Source organism: Silurus aristotelis (genome assembly GCF_946808225.1).
Source record: "Silurus aristotelis genome assembly, chromosome: 2".
Lineage (NCBI taxonomy): Eukaryota > Metazoa > Chordata > Actinopteri > Siluriformes > Siluridae > Silurus > Silurus aristotelis.
The window spans coordinates 2493911-2518878 of record NC_139575.1 but is presented as its reverse complement, the minus strand read 5'-3'; the positions used below and the strand labels follow the sequence as shown (position 1 = coordinate 2518878).

General features: G+C 41.7%; 3 protein-coding genes across 3 annotated transcripts in view; 2 read left to right on the top strand and 1 right to left on the bottom strand.

The window, feature by feature from the left end:
- atp10a (ATPase phospholipid transporting 10A) overlaps positions 1–24968 on the top strand; it is a 377925-nt gene that overhangs the window by 57544 nt on the left and 295413 nt on the right. The gene's annotated exons all lie outside the window — the stretch shown is intronic.
- The window catches only part of oca2 (oculocutaneous albinism II), a 370587-nt gene that overhangs the window by 232073 nt on the left and 113546 nt on the right, over positions 1–24968 (top strand). The gene's annotated exons all lie outside the window — the stretch shown is intronic.
- The window catches only part of gabrg3 (gamma-aminobutyric acid type A receptor subunit gamma3), a 130796-nt gene that overhangs the window by 42562 nt on the left and 63266 nt on the right, over positions 1–24968 (bottom strand). Inside the window, exon 4 of the mRNA XM_083563379.1 lies at positions 9683–9903. Coding sequence (XP_083419505.1) covers positions 9683–9903 — 221 coding nt within the window. The remainder of the gene's footprint in view (positions 1–9682; positions 9904–24968) is intronic.

Sequence of the window (24968 nt, the reverse complement as noted above, 5' to 3'; positions counted from 1 at the left end):
GGACACGTCCTCAAGGTCAATCCTGTGGTAGAGTAAGACGTTTGCAGATTTTGACCTTCTGCACTGGGAATTAAAGTATACACAATCATTCAGAAATCATAATCACATCAACAGAAAGGCACCACAGTCACCAGGATTGACTGTATTTGGTGAGAATGTGTATTGTTCCTCTTGGAGACGTGTCTACCTCCTGCCCATGTGGGTGTCATTTATATCCACTCACTTTTACAGGATATAATTACGACAAATTGGTTGTAGTTAATGCTAAATGAACGTGTCTACCTCCTGATGCTAACTACTGAACAGAAGCTAAAATATGCACGGAAGAGATTTTATAGTACTGAACTTGAACCTCTGGGGAATCAAACACCCGCAGTGTGTGCTGTTGGATTGCATTTTTCTGTTCATTTAAGTCCTGCCACATGCAAAATACATGACTGTATAGACATTAGGAACTCAGTGGTGGGCTTTACATTTCACCCCTGGACCCTCAGTGGTGTCCTACCTCAACCAATCCACCTCTTAATACCATCATTATGATGTCTATAGAAACCGGTAATATTATAGAGAAGTGCAGTAGATCAGAGCTGCATCACACACAGGATCTCATACAGTGAGAATGAACATCATCACTAAAGCAACAAACCCAATGATCACAATTCAACACGTCTCCTTTCACTGGAGCCACAACTGCACCTCCACATACAGTACAGACCAAAAGTTTGGACACACCTTCTCATTCAAAGAGTTTTCTTTATTTTCATGACTATGTAAATTGTAGAGTCACACTGAAGGCATCAAGGGCTATTTGACCAAGAAGGAGAGTGATGGGGTGCTGCGCCAGATGACCTGGCCTCCACAGTCACCGGACCTGAACCCAATCGAGATGGTTTAGGGGTGAGCTGGACCGCAGAGTGAAGGCAAAAGGGCCAACAAGTGCCAAGCATCTCTCGGGGAACTCCTTCAAGACTGTTGGAAGACCATTTCAGGTGACTACCTCTTGAAGCTCATCAAGAGAATGCCAAGAGTGTGCAAAGCAGTAATCAAAGCAAAAGGTGGCTACTTTGAAGAACCTAGAATATGACATTTTTCAGTTGTTTCACACTTTTTTGTTATGTATATAATTCCATATATAATTCCACATGTGTTCATTCAGTTTTGATGCCTTCAGTGTGAAACTACAATTTTCATAGTCATGAAAATAAAGAAAACTCTTTGAATGAGAAGGTGTGTCGTGTGCCACACGAATATATGTTGAGTTTGTGCAGTTTGCTACAGATGCAGTTTTGTGAGCTCTTACTAGTGCGCTCTCTGACCGTCCAATCAAAATGCAGATGTCATTGTACACCTACTAGAGGGCCTTAGTGTAAGTAAGTCTCCTTCTGATTGGTTAAAGCAACAACAGACTTTAATGTAATAAGAGCCCATGCTGATTAAATGAGGGGAATAGACAAGAGGGAATAATTGAATACAAATTCATGGACAAAAATATATTAAAACGAAATTCAGTGATTCTGGTGTCCCACCAGTAATGTTTTGAATGTTCATGGAGAGCCAATCAGGTCATGCAGAAACAAATAAAGAGCTTCATGTCAAACATCAAAATGACAAAAGAAATCTTACTGACATTGACATGTGACTACACAGAGTGGCAAAAACCCCAAAAAACATCCAGATCAGAGAGGTCCAATAAGAAGTTCATGAATGGTCCAAGATGACTGATATAACCCAAATAAGCACTCAATCATGAGCGAGCTGAAGATCTGAGGATACTTTTTTGTTGTTATAATCTACTTTAAAACACTTAGTGAATGTGAAAGACTCAAATCCTGACATGTTTTTGTTTAAAAAAGAAGGAGATGAACCATAATCCTGCCGATTGCGGACTGGAATTGGGTTTCTGGTGAACATCAGCATCAGAATGCCGAGGTGGATTTTCTTAATGCGAGCAGATGTGAGCTGGCTCATCGCTTCATAAATAAAACTAAATAAATAAATATTAATGCAGTAAAAGCAGATTGCGTTTTTCTCCCTGTTCTTCTGACGTGGGGAAGCAGGAGCTCTGGGTTGCTGATCGGAAGGTTGTTGGTTCAAGCCCCAGTATCGCAGCATTCTGTAGCACTGCAGGATAAATATAGCGTTCAACGGCCAACGTTCAGTCTGAAATGCGTTGTGAGTTCTGATCGGACAGGAAGTCATCCGGCGTAAAACCCTTTCTTGTCTCAGGGTTACACGCAAGACTGAACTTCACTCTTGTTCCACTTTCGTGAATCAACGTCTCCTTGTGCAGAAAGCTGCATCCTGATATGTGCGTGGTCCACGTACTCAGATCTGCCCCAGTTTAGAGAATCATGATGCCGAGATGCTCGGGGTTCCCCGCCCCTGGTCTCTCTCACTGTCTCACATCACAAACCCCAGGGCATCGCCGAGAAAGTCTAAAAATATCACACACATTTTACACAGTAATGATGAGGAAAATTGAGTTGAAACAAAACGTGCCTTGTACGTGTAAAATGGTGGCGATCTTCGTCTCATAGCCGGCAAACAAGAGAAGCGAAGCAAAGCAACACACAGCAGGAAACAAAACAAAGAACTGAAATGGGAACCATAATCATAAGGAAGGCAATCAGGTCGACGTGGTCATGTGACCCGGCCGTGGGCTGTGAGACTCATAGGAAAGCTGGATAATATGTGAAGTTCTTACGACTGCAAAACAAAAGAAAACAAAAAACAAATCTGATCACATCATCTAAATTTGTGAACATGCTGTGTTATGAGTGACGGCAGTGTAATGGGTTTACAGCAGACGCAGTTAAACACAGCCTGTTTTTTTCCGATTTTCCCCCGAATTCTCGGCTCCTACTCAGTTTACTATATTATTTTAGAAAAGTTACAACGAGCAGAAAGGTGATGATGATATGCTTCTTTTTTAAACCTCTGCTCATGCTGAGTCATGAGGTGGAGTAACAGACTGGGAAAAGTTCTGGCTACGCTCTACTGCATACAGGAACTTACAGATGCTTATTATTGGATGGATAGATGTATAGATGGATGTATGTGTGTGTGTGTGTGTGTGTGTGTGTGTGTGTGTGTGTGTGTGTGTGTGTGTGTGTGTGTGTGTGTATGTATATATGTGTATATATGTGTGTATAAATAAATGGATAATTATGTGTGTATGCGTTTGTGTGTGTGTGTGTGTGTGTGTGTGTGTGTATGCGTGTGTGTGTGTGTGTGTGTGTGTGTGTGTGTGTGTGTGTGTGTGTGTGTGTGTGTGTGTGTATGTATATATGTGTGTATAAATAAATAGATAATTATGTGTGTATGCGTTTGTGTGTGTGTGTGTGTGTGTGTGTGTGTATGTATATATGTGTGTATAAATAAATGGATAATTATGTGTGTGTGTGTGTGTGTGTGTGTGTGTGTGTGTGTGTGTGTGTGTGTGTGTGTGTGTGTGTGTGTGTGTATGCGTGTGTGTGTGTGTGTGTGTGTGTGTGTGTGTGTGTGATGGATGGATGGATAGATAGATGTACCTATTTTAGCAGCACAGAGAGTGAGAAGGTGTGAAAGAGCAGTGCAGTACAGTGAGGAGTAAAGATCACTAATACAAAAGCAGACGGAGTGGTTTAGTGGTTTAAAGTGGCAGTGAAGTGCAAACCTGATCGAAGTGGAATCAGTGTGAAAACAGAAAAATAAATGGAGGTAAATTGGCAGGAAAGTGGCCGTGCATACGGATATAACCGTGACTTCACTGAGGTTCAACTACTCAAGTTCAACTATTACTCCATGAGCTAATGATAAGACAGACTCACTGTTAAATTAAAATGTTAAACTGTTAAATTATTCGTCACTTTCGTTAAATCGTTTTTTACTGATGCAAATGAGTTTAAAATGATGCAACGTGATACAAATGCCAACTTATATCTGATGTACACTTTTACATCGCTAACGTTTAAGCCGACGCACCGAAACTTGTCATGTTTCCGAGAAGTTGGAAAGCGTTCTGAAGAAGTTCTTTGATGCTACACATGCAGCAGTCGCACCAGGCCACCTCGTAGTGCTGCTTTTGTGTGTTGTGGAGGAATCGGCTATCTTCCTTCCTTTGAAACCAAACCGAGTAAAATTCTCCCTTTGATGCTTTTTCGGATGCTTTGGGAGGAAGAAGGGAAGTAATATTCTTTAACAAAAGATCGAACTTCTCCGAAAAATAAAAACAAGGCAGCAGCACTGAAACCTCCTGGCAGACGCAGCTGAAAATCGGCACCCATGCCACGCCAGACAGCGTTAGCGGGTTTTGTTAAGACCGCGGCGTCGGAGCCGTGTGAAAACACAGACAATCACATTTCAAGCGGCGCTCTGCAGGTGCAGAATGTATTTCGGGAAGATTGCAGCTTTGTTAATTCGTCTCTCGCCGAGCCGTGCTGGCTGTGCCGGGCTCTATTCAGCGCATGCGGCGGAGACACTCTATTTGAAGCAAGCTGGGTTTTCTCCTGCTCCGCACGAAGGATTTCTTTAGCCGAGCTCTATGTTTTTTATTTTTTGAGGAGAACGCCGTTAGCGAGGTTCATCTGGGACAAAGCCTAGCTCCAGGCTCCCATATGGAGCTCTGTCGAGTATCAATATTCAGATTTGTGCCGGTGATATTTGGGTTTGTTGTTGTTAAAAGACCATGGCAGGGTGAAGGGGCAGAGAAAATGTCACTCTCAGTATTAATTGCGCTCGTTTAGAGTAAACTGTGGTGGCATTTTTGCAGGATTGGAGATTTTCCGAGGCGTGTGTTCAGGAGGATAATGAGGGGTCAGTTGACTTTCTCCTGACTGGTGACACGTACAGACACTATGCACGTTACTACAGAGCTGATGAGCTCCAGATTCCACATAGTCACAATTTATTTCTATTAGTCTATGAAAGCACTAATACACACGTACACAATATCGTTTCTATAGTAACAGGTCGTTCACATGGACTAACCCTGTTAGAAAAACCCAATCAAAACCCTCATAGATTATAAATAGGCAGCAGTGATGAAATAAATGCAATTTTTTAAAGCACTTGAGTTGCTTTTTCGCATTGTACTGTAAATTCACTAATAATAAAATAATAAATAAAATACATCTAGTGAAATCAGTCGTTCCTTTTTATTTATGAGGATAAAAACATAACTGGCGAACCACGCAGCAAGTCACCGATCGAGCTACATCACACATCATAGAGCTACATTACACAACACAGAGCTACATCACACACCATAGAGCTACATCACACTACATAGAGCTACATCACACACCACGGAGCTACATTACACAACATAGAGCTAGATCACACACCACAGAGCTACATCACACACCACAGAGCTACATTACACAACATAGAGCTACATCACACATCATAGAGCTACATTACACAACCATAGAGCTACATCACACATCATAGAGCTACATTACACAACACAGAGCTACATCACACACCATAGAGCTACATTACACTACATAGAGCTACATCACACACCGCAGAGCTACATTACACAACATAGAGCTACATCACACAACACAGAGCTACATTACACACCATAGAGCTACATTACACAACACAGAGCTACATCACACAACATAGAGCTACATCACACTACATAGAGCTACATCACACACCACAGAGCTAAATAACACACCACAGAGCTACATTACACAACATAGAGCTACATCACACACCACAGAGCTACATCACACACCACAGAGCTACATTACACAACATAGAGCTACATCACACATCATAGAGCTACATTACACAACACAGAGCTACATCACACACCATAGAGCTACATCACACTACATAGAGCTACATCACACACCACAGAGCTACATTACACAACATAGAGCTACATCACACAACACAGAGCTACATTACACACCATAGAGCTACATTACACAACACAGAGCTACATCACACAACACAGAGCTACATCACACAACATAGAGCTACATCACACACCATAGAGCTACATCACACAACACAGAGCTACATCACACAACATAGAGCTATATCACACAACATAGAGCTACATCACACAACACAGAGCTACATCACACAACATAGAGCTACATCACACAAAATTGAGCTACATTACACAACACAGAGCTACATCACACAACACAGAGCTACATTACACACCATAGAGCTACATTACACAACACAGAGCTACATCGCACAACACAGAGATACATTACACAACACAGAGCTACATCACACAACAGAGCTACATTACACAACAGAGCTACATTACACAACACAGAGCTACATTACACACCATAGAGCTACATCACAAACCATAGAGCTACATCACACAACACAGAGCTACATCACACACCATAGAGCTGCATAACAACACAGAGCTACATCACACAACACAGAGCTACATCACACACAATAGAGCTACATTACACAACATAGAGCTACATCACACAACACAGAGCTACATTACACACCATAGAGCTACATCACACAACACAGGGCTACATCACACAACACAGAGCTCCATTACATACCATAGAGCTACATCACACACCATAGAGCTACATCACACACCATAGAGCTACATCACACTACATAGAGCTACATCACACAGCATAGAGCTACATTACACAACACAGCTACATCACACACCATAGAGCTACATTACACAACATGGAGCTACATCACACACCATAGAGCTACATTACACAACATAGAGCTACATCACACAACACAGAGCTACATCACACACCATAGAGCTACATTACATAACATAGAACTACATCACACAACACAAAGCTACATTACACACCATAGAGCTACATCACACACCACAGAGCTACATTACACAACATAGAGCTACATCACACAACACAGAGCTGCTTTACTACTGGTAGAGTGTGTGTGAGGGGTGAGTAATGAGTGTGTGAGGGTTGTGTAAAGAGTGTGTGTGTGTGTGTGTGTGTGTGTGTGTGTGTGTGTGTGTGTGTGTGTGTGTGTGTGTGTGTGTGTGTGTGTGTGTGAGAGAGTTGTGTTTGGGGTCGTCCACAATGCTGTTGGCTTTGCGGATGCAGCATATCCATCTATGATCAGTGGAGAATGGTCGCTCTGTGCTCTCCTGAAGTCACCGACCATCTCTTTGGTTTTGTCAATGTTCAAAGACAGCTTCGCTCTACACCAGGCTATTAACTGTTTCTCCTCCTCTCTGTATGCTGACTCGTCATTCTTGCTGATGAGTCCCACCACGGTCGTGTTATCGGTGAATTTGACCATGTGGTTCGAGTTGTGGTTCGAGGTGAACGATGCAGATTCTAGTACACTCCTACACTGTTTTGTTGGTTTGATGAGAATGTGTGTAATGGTACAGTATTTGTAGTGGAATCCATTAGGGCAAAGGGTTTCAACGTTTTTCAGGTCGAGAACTCATTGGGCGATTGAAACATGGGGCAGGGGCCCTCTGATACAAAATATGTCCAACATACCCACTGATATTAAGGTGTTCACAGTTGTCTATTATTTTAATAGATGTGCAGTTTCAAACTTTATTTCTATTTATTTTTCAGTACAAAATTTAATTTGTGGTCAGTGACGATCTGCAAAATCGCCCAAATACAAATTTTAATCCCACTTTCATTTTTGTGCATACACTTTACTAAACTCTTCATTTGATTCGTTCGTGCAGACGTCTGACACTGAACCCAGTTCCCTCTGCTTCATGTTTTTTGACCAAACCGGGCTGCGGTGGATGATTTAATGGCTTTGACCCCAATATTACACACCCTACGGTTCATACTAACCCATACTGTCTGAATCTGGACTAAGAGCAAAACAGTTCCTTCTGTCATGATGCAGGCTTCTGTTGATCTTTCCTCCAAAAATCATAAATCTTGGAGGCTTTAGATCTCTGGCCATCTGGAGCCACCAAAGCCGTCCAATATTAGACCACATGAGAATACAGAGCAACAGAGTTTAAAATGACAGCGCTTGCATATGGCACAACACTGACCACATGGACACCTCTGGCATCTGGAAGAACACTGATATTACTGACTACACTAAAATTACTGACATCTGGAAGAACACCGAAAATACTTCTAGTGAACCCACAACAGTAACTGATCTTTATTATTACACTGACTTTTAACATTACAGACAACACTAGTGTCTGACACAATGCTGACATCGTTGACCTTGACATCACAACAATGACATTAATGACCTTACTGACATCTATCAACATGATGTTAATGACCATGCTGGTGTCTGTCTTAACAATGACATCACTGGCCCTACTGACATCTATTACAACAACATCAGTGACAGTGACATTGCTGACATTAAAGACACCTGTCTTAACAATGACATCACCGACCTTACTAATATCTATCTTAAAACTGGCATCACTTTTAGTGACATCACTGACACCTGTTACAACACTGACATTTATTATAACTTATACATCACAATTTTATCATAGTCATGGCCTCACTGCTGGCCTTACTGACATCACTGAGACGTGTTACACCACTGGATTTACTGAAATCACTGAGACGTGTTACACCACTGGACTTACTGACATCACTGAGACGTGTTACACCACTGGCCTTACTGACATCACTGCGATCTGTTACACCACTGGACTTACTGAAATCACTGAGACATGTTACACCACTGGACTTACTGACATCACTGAGACGTGTTACACCACTGGCCTTACTGACATCACTGCGATCTGTTACACCACTGGACTTACTGAAATCACTGAGACGTGTTACACCACTGGCCTTACTGACATCACTGCGATCTGTTACACCACTGGACTTACTGAAATCACTGAGACGTGTTACACCACTGGCCTTACTGACATCACTGCGATCTGTTACACCACTGGACTTACTGAAATCACTGAGACGTGTTACACCACTGGACTTACTGACATCACTGAGACGTGTTACACCACTGGACTTACTGAAATCACTGAGACGTGTTACACCACTGGACTTACTGACATCACTGAGACGTGTTACACCACTGGACTTACTGACATCACTGAGACGTGTTACACCACTGGACTTACTGAAATCACTGAGACGTGTTACACCACTGGACTTACTGAAATCACTGAGACGTGTTACACCACTGGACTTACTGAAATCACTGAGACGTGTTACACCACTGGACTTACTGAAATCACTGAGACGTGTTACACCACTGGACTTACTGACATCACTGAGACGTGTTACACCACTGGACTTACTGACATCACTGAGACGTGTTACACCACTGGACTTACTGAAATCACTGAGACGTGTTACACCACTGGACTTACTGAAATCACTGAGACGTGTTACACCACTGGACTTACTGACATCACTGAGACGTGTTACACCACTGGACTTACTGACATCACTGAGACGTGTTACACCACTGGACTTACTGACATCACTGAGACGTGTTACACCACTGGACTTATTGACATCACTGAGATCTGTTACACCACTGGACTTACTGAAAATCTGTTATAACATATACTGTATGTCACTTCACTGACTGTCAGAGCTTCATGTTTTCTCTGTGGATTCCTCACAAGGTTCTAGAGCAAATACCGCATCTTACCCATTACAATGAAAAGTTATTTTTTTTTATTCTCAGTGCAGCAGGAGAAAGACTCACATACCTGAGAGTGTACAGTATTTTTCCATCATTCCATATCCTGAGTAGCTGATTGGGTGTGGTGATCCAGTGCGAGTCTGCGTTCTTAGAGTTTCTGAAGATGGTGTCTGGAAGCCAAATCAGTCCAACCATATTACTGTTCAGGGTTAATATTTTCATGGTGCTGTTGTATCTGAGCCGACTGTCTGTCCACGTCTGGGCGAAGATGATGTCGATCTGATACTCCTGCAACACACACACACACACACACACACACACACACACACACACACACAAATTATACAGCATTGAATTGTGGATTGTGTTTGGTCAGAAGGTGTTGATTCATTTTCGAAAACAGTAGAACCCGTGTTCATATAAACGCTCGGCGGTTCACGTCTCTTTCCTTTTTGGTCGCTGCTTCATGTACTTCTGAAATGCGATGGGAGGTAAAAACAAGCCTGAGGCTTTTCATGCCATGTCTCTGAGGATCGTTGCTTCTAAATAATGCATGTGGCTTGAGACCAGGCCTTCAGCGTTCTGCCTGACCTGCAGGCCAGCGAGGCTCGCGATCTCACCGCAGCCAGACCAGGCGCTTTTCATTTTACTTCAAAGACTGATATGTTTAATCAGATAGTCGAAGAAAACAAACTGAAAACTAGGTTTACTGGAAGCTCGCCATCCATGTAATAAATGTACAGCACTTAAAAAGGTGCCTTGAGCTTTCCGGCTCTCGGGTTTCTGAAGGAGAAAAAAAAAAACTGGTCTTTTTGTGAGAAACGGCTGTGGGACATCTGGGGGAGCATTTGTTTATGTATTTATTTACATTTGTGCTTATTAATGTATAATAAGTCAGAGTTCAGGTTCGGCAATGATACAGGGCCCCTGGAGCACAGGGGGTTCAGGACCTTGTTTAAGGGCCCAAGAGTGACAGTTTGGTCAGTTTGGTCGATGCTGGGGTTCGAAACCCTGACCGTCCAATCAATAAATCCTTCACCACTGAACTAGTACTTCCCCCAATTTGTATATTTGTTTATTACTGCAGTAATCACACAAAAAAACACCTATAGATCACAAAGTGTTCACATTTGTCTGATCATGACTATGTTCAAATTAATAATAATAACAATAATAATAATAAGAAGAGGAAGAAGAAGAAAAGTGATGATTTTTCTTTTTCTGAACCTGCAGATGGAAAGAACGAAATAATTTTTATTTTATTTTTTTTTTCTTCAAACTTCATCCAGGAATAAAGGAAGAATCATGGCATGTTTATTACACATCATTATATCAAATTGCAGACTATTACAATTTATAACTAACTATTATGGGTTATTTTATCTTATTACAAAATATTAAAGTTTATAGCAGACTATTATAGATGAACACTGATTAGTACAGATCATTGTGGGTTATTACAGGTTATTACAGGCTATAACTGATGAAACAATCAGTGGAGAAATAAACAGTGTACTTAATCGCTTGTGCATGTTGTGTTACTATAAGACTATTGATTGATAGCTAATTGGATTTCTGAATTTCTCTGGTGTGTGTGTTGCGTTGCAGCTGAGGAGGCGTCGCTCACGTGACGCTTTAGTTTGCACTATTTAGCCTGTTCATTATAAAAATCCGTTATCCTAGTCAGCACTTCTTCACACACACAAAACGGTTCTTATTAATTATCACCAACACACGTGGATTTACATTTCACTGTAGAAGTAAATGCTGAATTTCTTTTCATTGGCACATTTATATTGACATAATTGTTGGCCTCTAATAATTAACATAGTCACGTGACTTAGAGACGTCCTGCAGTGAATTTTCATTTCAAACATGGCCGTGAATGTAAACTAATCAGAGCAGATCAATCAAAATATATTTAAATATGCATGTGTGCGTGTGTGTGTGTGTGTGTGTGTGTGTGTGTGTGTGTGTGTGTGTGTGTGTTTGTTTCAGGGAGATTCAGCTGTTTTTTTTTTCAGCACAATGTGAGGTGAAAGAACTAATGGCCTCATTATTCTTCTCTTTCTTTGAAGTGCACCTAATTCTCCCTGTCCATTTCATCTCCGTCCATTTCGCCAAAATCTCCCATGAGCCTCGGCTGACATGTAAGACAAGACTCCTTAAGACTCCTTTTAACTCACCGAACACGAGCGTGATGAATAGAACAGCAGCGTCCGTACAAACATCTTCGCATTCTAAAAACAGTATGGACACCTCACAGACGTGTGTGTGCTTACACTGGCCAAAAGTACTGGGACTTTTCCAGACGTCACACAATTATATATATTCTATGGATGTTGTAACACTTGAACTTGGAAATCCAAACCAGTTCCAGCATGACAAAGCCCCTGTGCACAAAGCGAGCTCCATGAAGATCTACCTTTTATGGGTTGGAAGATGTGGAAGATCTCCTGCTATAGAGCTCAAACAGTATTGAATGATGAATGTGAACGCTGACTGCACCCCAGGAACCTTTTTGCCTCCTCACCTACATCAGTACCTCACTTTACAAACCCCCTTGTGGCTGAATGAATCTCCACAAAATCTGGTGAAACATCTTCCCAGAAAAGTGGAGCTCATTATAAGAACAAATGGGATCTATCTTATGCTCAGGTGTCCACAAATTTTGTCCACAATGCTAATTAAAAACAGGTAACTCTCTCACACACACACACACACACACACACACACACACACACACACACACACACCTCTGACAGTCGCTTGACCTTTCTGAATATTTCCACCTCATTTCAATCCCACTCTCATTTAGCGTCAGACCCTGAGCCGTGACCTTTTTGTGCCGAACTCCGAAGAGAGATCATGAAAACAGAACACAGCCTCAGGCCCTGTCGAGGAGGAAATCATGTCATGACATCATTATCGTTAACCGAACTATTACATGTGGGGAAAAATAATAAACCACAATAAAGGCCAGATGTTGATGATTAAAAGCGAAACTATAGGATGAGTAATAAAAGAAAAGGTCAATGACTAATACTGTAAATGAGAAGTGATGAGTCAGCACCGGAATTACACTCCGATACTCCAGTGCTTTGAGCGTTAGGCACGTCAGGTTACGGGTCATCGTGAAGCTTCAAGTAAAATGGTCTTCAAAAGCCACAAAGGCTTTACATATACACCGATCAGGAATAACATTATCACATTCAAACATTATGATCAGTGAAGTGAAGAACACTGATGATCTCTTCATCATGGCATCTGTTAGTGTGTGGATTTATTTATTAATGAACCTTTTGTTCTTAAAGTTGATGTTAGAAGCAAGAAAAATGGGCGAGCGTGAAGATTTGAGTTTGACAAATTGTGACGTCTAGACGACTGGGTCAGAGCGTCTCCAAAACTGCAGCTCTTGTGGGATGTTCCTGGTCTGCAGTGGTCAGAATCTATCAAAGTGCTCCAAGAAAGAAATATTGATGAACCGGCGACAGGGTCGTGGAGACGAGGATCATTGATGCATTGATCCAACAGACGAGCTCCTGTAGCTCAAACTGCTGTAGAAGTTCATGCTGTTAATGCTCGACGGGTCACGACTGTTTTACCAGCAAAAAGAATTGTGTGTGTGTGTGTGTGTGTGTGTGTGTGTGTGTGTGTGTGTGTATCCTGCCTGAATGAATAAACCTCTTAATCCCATCATTATGACTCCACGTCTACAGAAAGCATCAGTATAATAGAGAAGTGCAGTAGATCAGAGCTGCATCACACACAGGATCTCATACAGTCACAATGAACATCATCACTAAAGCAACAAACACAATGATCACAATTCCACACGTCTCCTTTCACTGGAGCCACAACTGCACCTCCACATACATCATCTCCAGCAGGAGCCTCGATATTCACCTCATCACACACACACACACACACACACACACACACACACACCTCCACATACATCAGAAGCATCGATATTCACCTCATCAGACACACACACACACACAGACACACACACACACACACACACACACACCTCCACATACATCATCTCCAGCAGGAGCCTCGATATTCACCTCATCACACACACACACACACACACACACACACACACACACCTCCACATACATCAGAAGCATCGATATTCACCTCATCACACACACACACACACACACACACACACACACACACACACACACACACACACACACACACACACACACACACACACACACCTCCACATACATCATCTCCAGCAGGAGCCTCGATATTTACCTCATCACACACACACACACACACACACACACACACACACACCTCCACATACATCAGAAGCATCGATATTCACCTCATCACACACACACACACACACACACACACACACACACACCTCCACATACATCAGAAGCATTGATATTCACCTCATAACACACACACACACACACACACACACACACATACATACACACACACACACACACACACACACACACACACACACACACACACATCTCCACATACATCATCTCCAGCAGGAGCACCGATATTCACCTCATCACACACACACACACACACACACACACATACACCTCCACATACATCAGAAGCATCGATATTCACCTCATCACACACACACACACACACACACACACACCTTCACATACATCATCTCCAGCAGGAGCCTCGATATTTACCTCATCACACACACACACACACACACACACACACACACACACACATCTCCACATACATCATCTCCAGCAGGAGCCTCGATATTCACCTCATCACACACACACACACACACACACACACACACACACACACACACACACACCTCCACATACATCATCTCCAGCAGGAGCATCGATATTCACCTCATCACACACACACACACACACACACACACACACACACACACACCTCCACATACATCAGAAGCATCGATATTCACCTCATCACACACACACACACACACACACACACACACACACACACACACACACACACACACACGCACGCACACACACACACACACACACACACACACACACATACATCAGAAACATCGGTATTCACCTCGTAAAATTGGCCAGAACGTTCCAGTGAATTTCAGTGCATGTTTTTCTGTTCATTATGGTTTTCCTGGGGATGAAAAGTCTTAGGAAAGAGAACGCAAAAGTATAAATTGTATAAAACATATAGTTTTGAACTGTTTTGGTGAACTTTTCTTACAATGTCCAGCTTTTCTTAAAAGGCTTGTAATGTCCTTGTAAGTGCATCGGCGTCCAAATCAGACTCTTCTAATCGGTTGAGCTCAGTCTTCTGCTCTATGAGAACTCTGACTAGTGTGCTCTCGGACCATCTAATCAAAGGAGGTGAAAATGTACTGTATATATATATTTATATATATATATATGATTTGAATTTTATTATTGTATATTAAAGATATTACATGTATTCATACATTTATTTCATAATTTAACAAGGAACGACAGACTGGTTCAAGGTGGAGGTGGAACTGCATGCAGGATCGGCTCTGAGCCCTTTCCTGTTTGCAGTGGTGATGGACTGGTTGACGGACAAGGTCAGACGTGGACTATGACGTTTGCGGATGCCACCAGGAAGGAGAAAAAGAGGAATACTAAGGAGGAGGTTTATGGATGTGGTGAGGGAAGACATGCAGGTAGTTGGTTTGAAAGAGACAGATGTAGAGGACAGGGGGTTATGGAGACGGATGATCCGCTGTGGCGACCCCTAATGGGAGAAGCCAAAAAAAAGATGATTCCAGTGAATTATTTTCTTTTTCTACAGGAGTGTTCCGTACACTTCAGTATTCCATACACAACAACATTCCATGCGATCCAAAACCACATACACTTCAGTATTCCATAAAGTTTAATATTCATTACACATCATTGCTCCAATATAAGTCAGAGTAGAGAACTGCAGTGAGAACTGTAGAGAGTTATTTGGGTCAGAATAATGCGTGTGTAGGTTTTCGATCTGCATTCATTGATCCAAAACAACACCAAAAACCCAAACATGAATCAGGAGTGTGTAGAGTTCTGTAACTTTATTGCTTTTTTTTATTAAATAAAAAAGATTACATACGACAGAAAAAGAACATTTTGTTGAGACCTGGCAACCCTGCCTGAAAGACACAAATACCATGCAGGAGATGGATGTGTTTGAGATGCTGGCTTCCTGCTCCGACCAAGAGTTTCCCTCAAATAAACGGCAGGATTCCACTTCACTCAGCCTCGTGCTGCTTTGGGCAGAACGAAGCCGTTTTTTCCCCCTGCAATTACGTCCTGATTACGCCACCTGACTCGTATAACTGTCTATATAATTGCAGGCATATTGGCATTTTCACGCTGGCTCTGATTTAATCAAAACGGTTACACACGAGTCGTGAGGATCATCAGACGTCCTGTTTTTTTTTTTATCCCTGGGACGATTTGAAGCCGGGAATGCTCTGTGATGGTCATGATGTTCTTGTAAGAGTCGGTAAGCCAATTAAAAGAGATGAAGATCAAAACAGAGTTTGTATTTTCAATCCACTTCCTGTCTCATTCCTGCAAATCTATTAAATACGATTACATTTCTAATTCACAGAGCACCAGGAGGATGGTACGTCTCTACAGCGTTACACGGTGTCCTGGTCTGTTCAGCTCAAAATCCCATCGCTCTACAAAATGACCTGCATACAGATGAGCGATTCCCTGAGCAGGGATCTGAGGAATCTCTGCCTGACAGAGACATCACAGTGTTCAGAATAACCCTCTGTGGGTCACCACGCTTTACCTCTAATGTGTATGGAGATCAAGATTCATCCAGCTACTTCTCCTGCTTTCGCTTTAATTAAATTCATAGTGCCATTTATCATTTTTGGGCATTTACATCCCTGAATCGGGAATAGGGCAGGCGCCGAGAGCATTAGGCGCTTATTTAGGCGATGGGAACGTCATTCCAACGTCTCTGGTGGCCGATTTGCAAACTAGAAAACAAATGTCTCAGCATCATTGCGCTAAATGCTGAGTGCAACAAACCCTAAACCTGACTAGCGCTGAGCCCAACAGATTCCTGCACGTTATATAAGTGAGAATGTAAAAAAAAAACCTTTGTTTCTACAGTTTTGTTGTTCTGATTGTTTACGTCTCTACTGATCAACCCAGAGTGATTTTTTGCTGCTCAAACAGTGAATAGTTTCCTCACTGCATGTACAAACATGTTCTTCCAGTCGTGTCAGACTGTACAGGTCACGCTGCCGAACGCATCCATGTTTTAGGAGCGATGATGAATAGCTGCATATCTCCACTGAAAAACACAGTGTGATGTTCCAGGAAAACAATCAACACCATGATGGTGGTTTTATTGTAGTGCTGGGATTTAAACTTGTGACTTTCCGAGCCAAAGACCAACGCATTAACCACTAAGTTACCATTTCCCACCACACTGCAGCATTCCGTAAACTTCCAAATTCTATACACTTCTAAATTCCATACACCTCAATATACTGTACAATTCAGTAGTCCTTACATTTCAATATTCTGTATACTAAAGTGTTCCTTATGCTTCACTACTCCCTACACGTCAGTATTCCCTACACGTCAGTATTCCCTACACGTCAGTATTCCCTACACGTCAGTATTCCCTACACGTCAGTATTCCCTACACGTCAGTATTCCCTACACGTCAGTATTCCCTACACTTCAGCATTCCCTACACTTCAGCATTCCCTACATTTAGTATTCCGTATACTTCAGAATTCCATACACTTCAGTATTCCATAGACTTCAGTATTCAATAGACAACAGTGTTCCATAGACTTTAGTATTTTGTAAATTTCATTATTCCATAGACTTCAGTATTCCGAACATTACAGTATTCCATTTGCTTTAGTATTCAATACACTTCAGTATTCATAAACTTTAACTTTTTATCTTTTCATGTCACTAAGAAACCTTGAATCCCCTTGAATCAGCTGACGGTGGGCATCTTCCCAGAGTATAAATAGATGCCAGCTCCTTCTCTCGCCAAATTGTCTCTTCAGCTACGTGTTTGTTCGAGAACAACCTGCCCTTTTCCCTGTGCAATATTTTTACTTCCTTTTTGAATCTCTCGGTTTTGTCGGACTCGTTTATCCCGGATTCCGACGGCTCTCGGCTCCTCAGACTGTATTTTCAGACAGTGCGCCGTCTCTGCTCCTTTTGGGCTCCGGGTTTGAGTTATTTATTTCTATACCATGTTCAGATTCTTGCTCTCCTTTTTAAGGGGCTCTTAAGTTTTCGGACAGTTGGGAATTTAATCTGTCCTGCATTTGGGTTCTTCCACTCATGCCTACTGACACTAAGGGGTTTGTAAACGCACTGATACTGGAAACGTCAGCAGGTCATCTGAGAAATGCTCTTTTTTTTTTTTTTTTTTATCCATTTCCATGCACATCCCCATGGATGAGTCGCAGCTATTCAAATGTAATCATTAAGCTTGAAAAAAGAGCTCCAGGTGCTGCTCTCAAGAGGAAAACCAGCCTTATTTATATCCAAACAAAACAGCGCCGAATCCAGCCGAGCGCAATAAAGCAACCAAAACAAACACCAAAAAATCTAAAACACATCCACAAACATTGCTTTTGCAAAAGATACAGCTAGCTGCTCCCATGGCAAGATAGTTTGGTTCTTCTGGATTATGTTCCTGCTCTGATACACACAATTTTATTCCCTTATAAAAAAAAAAAAAAAGTACTACAGCTTTAATATAAAAGACTAATGAATGCATTGGTGGACAGATTTCCAGCAGATATAAACCCACTGGAGTGTTTCTGGGAGGTGGAAAGAACACAGAGAAAAAGAGAAACCTAGACGGACATTTTCGCAATTCAAGAAAGTGTTTTATTAGTACAAAAATACAACAGTGACACTTTGCATTACTGCTTTGTGAGAGTGTTATGACACGATGCAAAGAACAACAATTGGGGTTTTCTGGATTCTGATTGGCCAGAAGGTGATTGATTTATATTCTCAGCAGGTTCATAATGAATGAATCATTTACATAGCAACAGTTTGTTCAATTAAATCGAATTGAATTGGAAAATAAGGCAGATGATCTAAAAAAAAAAAAAAAGAAAGGTAGTTGATACTGAATGTTTCCTGAAAGTTTCTGGAACACTTATTGAAGGAGTCTCCAGTGCCAGAGGATTCACACTGTTTAAAGGCTTTACGTTTCTGAGCCAGGGGATTCCCTGCAGAGACGATCTTTCCAACGGTGGGAAAGAGGAACTTACTCTGCACTCCTCCATCTCCCCCTCTTCTCCCACTCTTCTCACGCTGTTGTTATCGCTCTGTTTATCTCCGTCTCCCTCTCTCACCCACGCATCACACATCCTACTTAGAGCCTCACTCTTGTTTCCGTGGTGATGCCTTGATTTGTTTTTCCTAAATTCATCCAACAAAACACATTCTGGTCGGTTAAAGGCGAGTGAGGAGCATCAGAGCTTTCAAACGTTTCTCAGAGTGCCTCGATAAACTCTGTTAGTCTGGGATTACACTTTTATCCAGTTTCATCCCTCTGCTCTAGAGATAGAGAGAGAGAGAGAGAGAGAGAGAGAGAGAGAGAGAGAGAGAGAGAGAGAGAGAGAGAGATGGTAAATCCAGTCCTGTCCCACCTTCAGGCAATTCCTTATGTTCCAAAATCAACCCTGATATAACACCAATCCTCTGCATCTGCTTCAAAACAGCATCTTTTTATCATAACTACAGGATTTTGTGATTACGTGTGTCTTCAAATCATATCAAGATCCTTTAAGATCTTCCAATTTGTTTATCAGGCAGCTTAAAACACACATAAATTCCTCAAATTATGCTTAAAGAACAAACTTTTTTTGTGAGCCCCTGAATAAAAGATTGAACATCCCGTTCCACATTGAGTCTCCATTCACTGTTATAATGAGCTCCACTCTTCTAGGAAGATGTTCCTCTAGATTTTGTGGAGATTCATTAATCCACAAGGGTGTTAGTAAAGTCAGGTACTGATGTAGGTGAGAAGGTAAGGAGGCCTGAAATGCAGTCAGAGTTCACATTCATCCCAAGGGGTGGAGCTCTATAGCAGGAGATCTTCCACTCCAACCCATTGAAAGCAGATCTTTATGGAGCTGGTTTTGTGCACAGAAGCATTAAAGAGGTTTAGTTCTCCTAGTTTGAGTAAAGGGAAAATGTCATGCTCCTGCATCTGAAAACATCTTGTACACTAACAAATTCCCATTACAGCTTCATTTCAACCCAATACAGTTTTCCATTATAAAATTAATCTGATTTCAATTGAATTCAACACAATTCAATACGATCCAATTGAAAAAATATAATGTGCTACAGTTCAATGATGGTGCAGAAAGTTCACTTTTATTTCTTCGGTGCAGACAGACATCAAATCATCAATTTATTTTAGTGCCTTCTGACTTCTAACGCTTGGCCTTTTTATACACATGCCTTTATAGTGCAAAAAGAAAAATAAACCCAGAAGTTCTTTTCCTGTTGTGTCTGCAGGAAGTTACAGCTCTACCTCTGCCATATTAATCTGGATTCAATGTGACTCTCAGGACACGCCTCCGTCTCCGTAGTGTTGTGATACGTCATGTTTACGTAGCAAATCAATCAACATATCAAATATCGGTCACAAATTATTGGTCACTTTCGAAATAATAGAAAGTACAGCGCATCTACTGATAATTATACAGAAATAAATCATTTTTCAAATATTTCGAGTTTTCCAACTCAAATATGTTAAAAACAATGCATCGTGATACAAATGCCAACTTGTATCTGTACACACTTTTTCAAGTCGATGCATCACATCCCTAACTTTTATGACGATGAGCCGATTTTTGCCATCCCTAATATATATATATATAGATAGATAGATAGATAGATAGATAGATAGATAGATAGATAGATAGATAGATAGATAGATAGATAGATAGATAGAAAGAGAGAGAGAGAGAGAGAGAGAGAGAGAGAGAGAGAGAGAGAGAGAGAGAGAGAGAGAGAGAGAGAGCGCTGCTGTGATGGACAATACTGTATATCAACACGTCTCCAGTGCTGTGGAAAATGAGTCGTTCTGTAGCGAGTTCTAATTCACTCCAGACTCGTCTCGTACGTTGCATAACGCTAAAGAAGCTCATTGCGGTTTTGCCCTTTATATCTCTAAAAATAGCTTTTATTTACAAGAACGCAGGAACGACGGCAGACCCGAGGACATGTCATTTTTTGATCCGTCTCTCGCTCCTGTGTGCCCTTTAAGAGCTCGGAGAAATAAACTCTGTCTGAAGCCTAAACAGCTCTGTATCACGAAGCACCAAGGAGCAGGAAACTCCACAGGACCATCAGGAAAGACTGAGGCCTGAGCGAGAACGAAAGAGACCAGAGGGAGAAAATAAAACGCAGCGTTTCTTTAATCTTACAATTTTTCATTTTAATCTACAGTATTGTTCCTCATTTCCATGACTGCTATGAGCAACAAAAAAAAAAAGAACATAAAAAAGTATTGCTTTATTCAGAATTGTGACCTGCAGATAAACAAAAAAGGAGTAAAAACAAGGAGCAAAAGTAACAAAGTGAAACAAAGGAAAGAATAAGAATGGAAAGGTAATTTAAGAAAGAAAGAAAGAAAGAAAGAAAGAAAGAAAGAAAGAAAGAAAGAAAGAAAGAAAGAAAGAACCAAAAAAAAAAAAAAAAAGAATAAACAAAACAATTAATAATAAAAAAAGAAGTAAATAAACCAAGTAAATAAAGCACAAAAACAAAGGTCAAAAAAAAAAATGAAGAAAAAAGAGTGCATGAAATAGGAAAGATTTGTTTCAATCACCTGTGAAACAGCAACAGCTGCATTTTGAGTGTTTGTTTATTTGTTTGGTTGTTTGTTTAAAGCAGCTGTTTGTCAGAAAGTTCATTATTTCATTTCACAAATTTTGCTGTGTAATTGTGTCTGGGAGGGGGAGGGGCTTGGTAAAGACACGCCCTCTCCCTCCTCCTCGACTCTGGTTCTTGTCCCCGAGTTGCTGGACACAATTACACAAAAGTGTATAATGAGCTGTGTGTGGAATAAAGAACCCGAGTTTTATTAGTAAGACACACCTGCTTCCGTTCACTGCTCCAGCACTGACCTACTTTCTCTTTTTATACTCCTTTTAAAACAAATTACTTCCCAAGACTTCACTATCACACTCCTGCTCTCAGAGAGCTGAAGATCCTACAGCAGACCTACTGTACAACCTCCAACACCACCATCACAGCATCACCCTGGTCCCAGATATAACCTCCTTACATAAACCCCCAGCATAACCCCTAACATAACCCTGACATAATCCAGTCATAACCCTGACACACCCCTCAACATACCCCTCAACATAAGTGCCAACATAACCCCCAAACATCACCCCCAATTAAACCCCTATATAACCCCCAACTTAACCCCCAATAAAAACCTCAATATAACCCCGACAAAACCCTGACATAATCCCGATATATCCCTCAATATAACCCCCACCATAACCTCCAAAATAACCCCGACATAACCCCCAACTTAACCCCCAACATAACCCTCAACATTACCCTGAAATAACCCCCACATAACCCCAACAAAACCCAGATATAACCCTCAATATAACCCTGATATAACCCCCAAAATAACCCCCAATATAACCCTCAACATAACCGCCAAAATAACCCCCAACATAACCCTCAATATAACCCCCAACATAACCCTCAATATAACCCCTAATATAACCCACAATATAACCCCCAACATAACCCTAATATAACCCCAAATATAACCCCCAACATAACCCACAATATAACCCCCAACATAACCCTAATATAACCCCCAACATAACCCACAATATAACCCCCAACATAACCCTAAAATAACCCCCAACATAACCCCCAATAAATGCCTCAACATAACCCCCAATATAACCCCTAATATAACCCCCAACATAACCCTGATATAACCCCCAACATAACTCCTAACATAACCCTAACATAATCGTGTCATAACCCTGACATACCCCTCAACATAACCCTGAAATAGCCCCCAACATAACCCTGATTTAACCCTCAACATAACCCTGATATAACCCCCAACATAGCCTTGATATAACCCCCAACATAACCTTGACACAACTACTATCCGAACCTTGACATAACCCTGACATAACCAAAACATAACCCTCTTTTTTACCACCCAACATAACACTGACATTACCAAACATAACCCTTTTTATAACCACATAACATAACATAACATAACATAACATAACGTCTCTAGGTTACATATGTAACCCTAGTTCCCTGAGGGAATGAGATGCTGCGTCGGAACGCTTTGGGAACACAACTGCGTTGTCCATGCACTGGCGGGGTGATGTCACGATCAGAGAGTATAAAGCGCACCTGGAGAGAAGCCAGCTTCAGCTTTTGTAACCGTGGAGGAAGCGCTGAAGGGGTGCTGGAGGTGTGTCTAGAGACGGAGCGTCTTGTTCCCTCAAGGAACTAGGGTTACATATGTAACCTAGAGACGTTTCTTTTCAGGAACTCGAGCTGCCTCGGAACGCTTTGGCACAGAAAGGGCCTGCAAATCACTTACTCTCCTTAGAGAGCAGATGGCCAACAAGAAAGTGGTCTTGATGAACAAGTGCCTCCATGATGGCAAAGGCTCAAAGGGGGGCTTGGATAGAGCCTCCAACACTACAGCCAGGTCCCACCCTGGCATTCTTGGACGCACCGGGGGCCTCAGCCTGGTGCTGCAGAGAAAACATGTCAGGAGTGAGTCTCTGCCCAGTGAATTCCCAGACATGGTAGCATGATACGGCGAAACGGCGGACGCGTAGACTTTAATGGTGCTCCTGCAGAAACTCCAGCACTGAACAAAATGGGAAGTGGACTGGGTCTAATTGGTGCCGAGAGCACCACGCAGTGAATAGATGCCATCTCGTGGCATACAACCGCCTCGTGGAGGGAGCTCTGGATTAGAGAATGGTCTCTACTAACTCAGTGGAGAGACCCAAGCCTCTGAGCTGTGCCCTGAGCTGTACAGCTGTACAGGGGGCTCGAACAGAGACCCCCCCCCCCCCCCCCCCCCCCGGTGGTTGATAAACGAGACCACGTGATGGACTCTGAGGTCCAAGGAGCGAAGAGATTGCATAGATCCGACACAGCTCGAGGTCCTGAAAGGGAACCCTCTTTATAACCACCATTATAACCCTGACAAAACCCCTAACATAAACCTGACACAACCTCCTAAAATAGCCTTGAGAAAACCCTGACATAACCCTCAAATAACAACTCAACACAACCCAGACATAACCCCAACATAACCATAATGTTACCACCCAACATAAAACTCACATAACCAAAACCATAACAGAGCAATGCAGGAAGAACCCAAATCAGAATCCAAAAAACAGTGATTAATTCCAAATCCGGAAAACGAAACAATAAAGCGCAGAGCCAACGCAAAACCAAAAGACAGTCCGGCGTCCAAACCGGTATCCAGTGTATCCAGGCAAAACAGGAATCATGAACAGGGGTTGGGAAGAGCAAAGAGGAAATGGAGATTAAATGTGGAATAAGATGTTTGAAACGAAACACATACTATTTGTTGTTTTACATAGTGTCGCTTGTGTACATGTGCATATGTGTATATAAGTATTTAATTCAGTGTATTTTGTTCTAAATCGTCAGAATTATTCCCAGAAGCTTTTCAGGTTGAGATGAAGTCCATGTCAGATCTCATCCTGACAGAACAATAAATTGGCCATAGGTCTGTGAGAGACGGTTCTACAGTAACATCTGCACACGCTGTTCTGACCCCACAGCAATCTAAGCATGAGCAGTTCCAGCATGCTGCCTTGACCAGAGAAAAAACCTAAAAAACAGGGCTGTGTTTAATACTTCATCAGGAGCTGAGTGTTAAACGACGAGGCGTTTCAGATGTACCACATGTTCAGCATTTTATCACATCGTTTGTCTCTGGAGGTTCCGGAGGTTATATTTACATGTATAATATTTATATTTATATGTTAATAAAGAAGATCAGTTTGATGAGAAGTGGAATGGGTTGCCAAACCTAATCAAAATTCCCCAGCTAAACTTTTTTATTTACTTTTTTATTTTTAGTATTATCTGCAAATAAGGTCTAGGTCAACTGGATCTGCTGAAAATATTGGGTAAAATATTAAATTTTATTAATTAATACCATCAGTGTTTTGCTCCAGAAGCCCGACCTGAACACTGAGACCCAAAATAAATTGGTTCAAACACGTTTCTGTACAAAACATACACTCTCATTTTTTGTCACTTAATTAT